General features: G+C 35.5%; 1 protein-coding gene across 4 annotated transcripts in view; it reads right to left on the reverse strand.

Moving 5' to 3' along the window:
* Positions 1-3346, reverse strand: part of LOC106880684 (uncharacterized) — a 37591-nt gene that overhangs the window by 7811 nt on the left and 26434 nt on the right. For all 4 annotated transcript variants that reach the window (XM_052976789.1, XM_052976788.1, XM_052976790.1 and 1 more), the window contains 3 exons: positions 2738-2831; positions 2205-2303; positions 1054-1213 (listed from right to left, as the gene is read on the reverse strand). In XM_052976789.1, the coding sequence (XP_052832749.1) occupies positions 1054-1213; positions 2205-2303; positions 2738-2831 (353 nt within the window). The remainder of the gene's footprint in view (positions 1-1053; positions 1214-2204; positions 2304-2737; positions 2832-3346) is intronic.

A 3346-nucleotide genomic window follows, 5' to 3' on the forward strand; every position in this document is an offset into this window, starting at 1 on the left:
GCCTTTACAGGGTCCCAGGTGGGTGTGACCCTAACAAGATGCTAATCATGTATGATCTTAAATAGAGTTCCAGGTGGGTGTGGCCATAAAAAGATGCTAGAGAGGTGTGGCCTTTACAGGGTCCCAGGTGGGTGTGACCCTAACAAGATGCTAATCATGTATGATCTTAAATAGAGTTCCAGGTGGGTGTGGCCCTAAAAAGATCCTAGAGAGGTGTGGCTTTTACAGGGTTCCAGGTGGGTGTGACCCTAACAAGATGCTAATCATGTATGATCTTAAATAGAGTTCCAGGTGGGTGTGGACCTAAAAAGATACTAGAGAGGTGTGGCCTTTACAGGGTTTCAGGTGGGTGTGATCCTAACAAGATGTAAATCACATATGATCTTTAATAGTGTTCCAGGTGGGTGTGACCTTGAAAAGATGCTAGTGAGGTGTGGCCATTACAGGGTTCTAGATGGGCGTGACCCTAACACAATGCTAATCATGTATGATCTTAAACAGAGTTCCAGATGGGCGTGGCCATAAAAAGATGCTAGAGAGGTGTGGTCTTTACAGAGTTCCATTTGGGTGTGACCCTATCAAGATGCTAATGACGGACGATGAGGATGACGATGTTGGCAACAATGATGACAATCATAATGACGACGATGACAACAACAATGATGATGATGATGATGATGATGACAACAATGATGATGACGATGATAATGATTGACAATGATGACAGTGATGATGATGATGATGATGATGAAGATGCTGATGACAACAATGATGATGACGATGATAATGATTGACAATGATGACAGTGATGATGATGATGATGATGATGATGATGATGATGATGATGATGATGTTGATGATGATGATGATGATGATGTTGATGATGCTACCCCACCAAAGCCAAAACATTGCAAAATACCACCAAAGTAACTCAAAAATATTCTTAGTTTCATATTTGGTAATTATAGAAACAAAACAAAAGATAATCAGCCAAAGTTCCAGTCTGGCCAGTCGCTTGGCCAAGAAACCACCTTGCAGATTGATAGCACTTACCATATCTTTTATTTTATACATGTTGTTCAAATATATGAGGTTTGACCACCACTTCTCACGACAAGGGGTTTCGATACTCAAATCGTTAAAGGGACCTTCAAACATGTATGGCATCAAGCACGTTACGTAAATTAGAACTATTGCATAATAAGGGGTCAACCTGGAAATAAAAAAGACAAAGATATATATATACATACATACATACATACATGCATATATATTACAAATAAAAGGGTAAAGAAATATTAATTTATTAATAAATTAATAATTAATAATTTTTACCAAGCACTTCGGTATGTAAACACCATTATCGGTGAAGAACTTATTTAAAAGTTCTTATGAATTTATAAACATAATTAAGGGATCCCTTAATTATGTTTATAAGCAACTGTTGCTGATCCCTTAATTACATGCATATATAGATATATATATATATATATATATAATATGATATAATATAAATAATATATATGCATATATACATACATATATGTACTTACTTATATATATATATGTATATACATATGTATATATAGGTGCAGGACATCATAGAACATAAACAGCATGAAATGCGAAAACAACATGAAATACAAAATACGAAAACATGGAATATGAACTTTTTTTTTGCAAACAACAAAAGAAACAAATGGTAAACAAGGCAAGCAACATAAAGAACGACTCTTCATCAGCTGTCGGCTGTTTTATCTACTCCGAATTTTGAGCAATTATGACAAGATGCGCCTTCGACAAAACAGTTGTTCCCGCAAAGCAAATTAAATAAAATTTGGGATTTGCTGAGGGTCAAAGTTGGTAAAAAAATCAGGACAGTGAAAACAAACTGTAAGGGCTGCTAAGCCATAACAAAGTGAGGTGGCAAACGCTGGAGGAACAAGCTTTGACAGGAGACAGATCAGAATGCGTCTGATCTCTATAGCTGATCGAAAGGAAAGAAAGAAACTCAAGTTAGGAAAAGAAAGATGGCCGATGGTCACGTGTGAGCAACGAGAGAGTAAAGGAGGAAGAGTGAGGAAGACAGGGGGATAGATAGAGAACGGTGAAGGGGAGAGGAATATATATATATATATATATATATATCAATGTTTTAGAGGTGATTGAAATATGACAACTGTAAAACGAGAAATGCTGCTTACCTCAGGAAACGCAATAGGTATATCTTCAAGATATACTTCAGTCCACTTTCACCCCGTGAATAGAAATTATCAATGAAGGAATATGTCAAGAGGGTACCACTGGAAAATAACATAAACATAGAGATAAATTAAGGGATTCATTTTTCACACACACACATGTATATTATGTTATATGTAAACAAACATAAGTTTGTTTTTGAAGCATTGAAATGTATTGTAGAGCAGGTAGGAAGAAATATATTTTTTTGACACGTTTCTGGATGACTTTAAAACTTCTAAAATTGCAGAAGAATTTGCTGGTCAGCAGTTTAGCTTAAAGGATAGAGCACTCCAACTGGACATTGTAGGGGTGTGAGTTGAATCCTCATGGCTGGTTGCTGGCAAATTATTCTGCTCTTATCCTTTATATATACTGTTCAGTATTTACGTGTTGAAAAAAATATATCTTTCTATTTGTTCTACACATATATATTTATTATGATTCAAGCAAGGAAGAAAATAAAGAAAAAAGTCATAAACAAAAATGTGCCTACCTGAGTAAAAAGAAGGTATCAACTGCAAAGGTGGCTGAGAAAACTGCTTCGAATGTAAATCTTTGGGCAATGGGCATGGCACTCAGGGGGTTTTCTGTGACAGAATATGAAAACAGTAGAATGGCATTGGTTTCAAATTTTGACACTAGACCAGCAATTTAAGGGAGGGGAAAAGTTGATTACATTGACCCCAGTTTTCCACTGGTACATATTTTATCGACCTCAAGAAGATGAAAGACAAGGTCAATCGGTATTGTATGTATGTATTATGTATGTATGTATGTATGTATGTATGTATTTGTATATGCGTATGTATATGTGTGTGTGTGTGTGTATATATATATATATTTGGCAGGAATGGCAACAAAAGAAAGAAAGAGACCTCAATATTATGCAAATAGAGGAATGTATCTGTAAAAATATGTGACACTTATTCAGTAGCCATGATAATACTCCGAGTTTCCGATGTCCGGGCGGTGTTCCGCTCCAACCATCTCTTCAGTTATCCAGCCACCAGAGGTTCTATTTGAAAAATAACCGTTATGGAAACAAAAACAAAGGGAAATAAGCATATATATATATATATATATATATATATATATATATATA

This window comes from Octopus bimaculoides, chromosome 25 (assembly GCF_001194135.2).
Source record: "Octopus bimaculoides isolate UCB-OBI-ISO-001 chromosome 25, ASM119413v2, whole genome shotgun sequence".
In the NCBI taxonomy this organism is placed as follows: domain Eukaryota; kingdom Metazoa; phylum Mollusca; class Cephalopoda; order Octopoda; family Octopodidae; genus Octopus; species Octopus bimaculoides.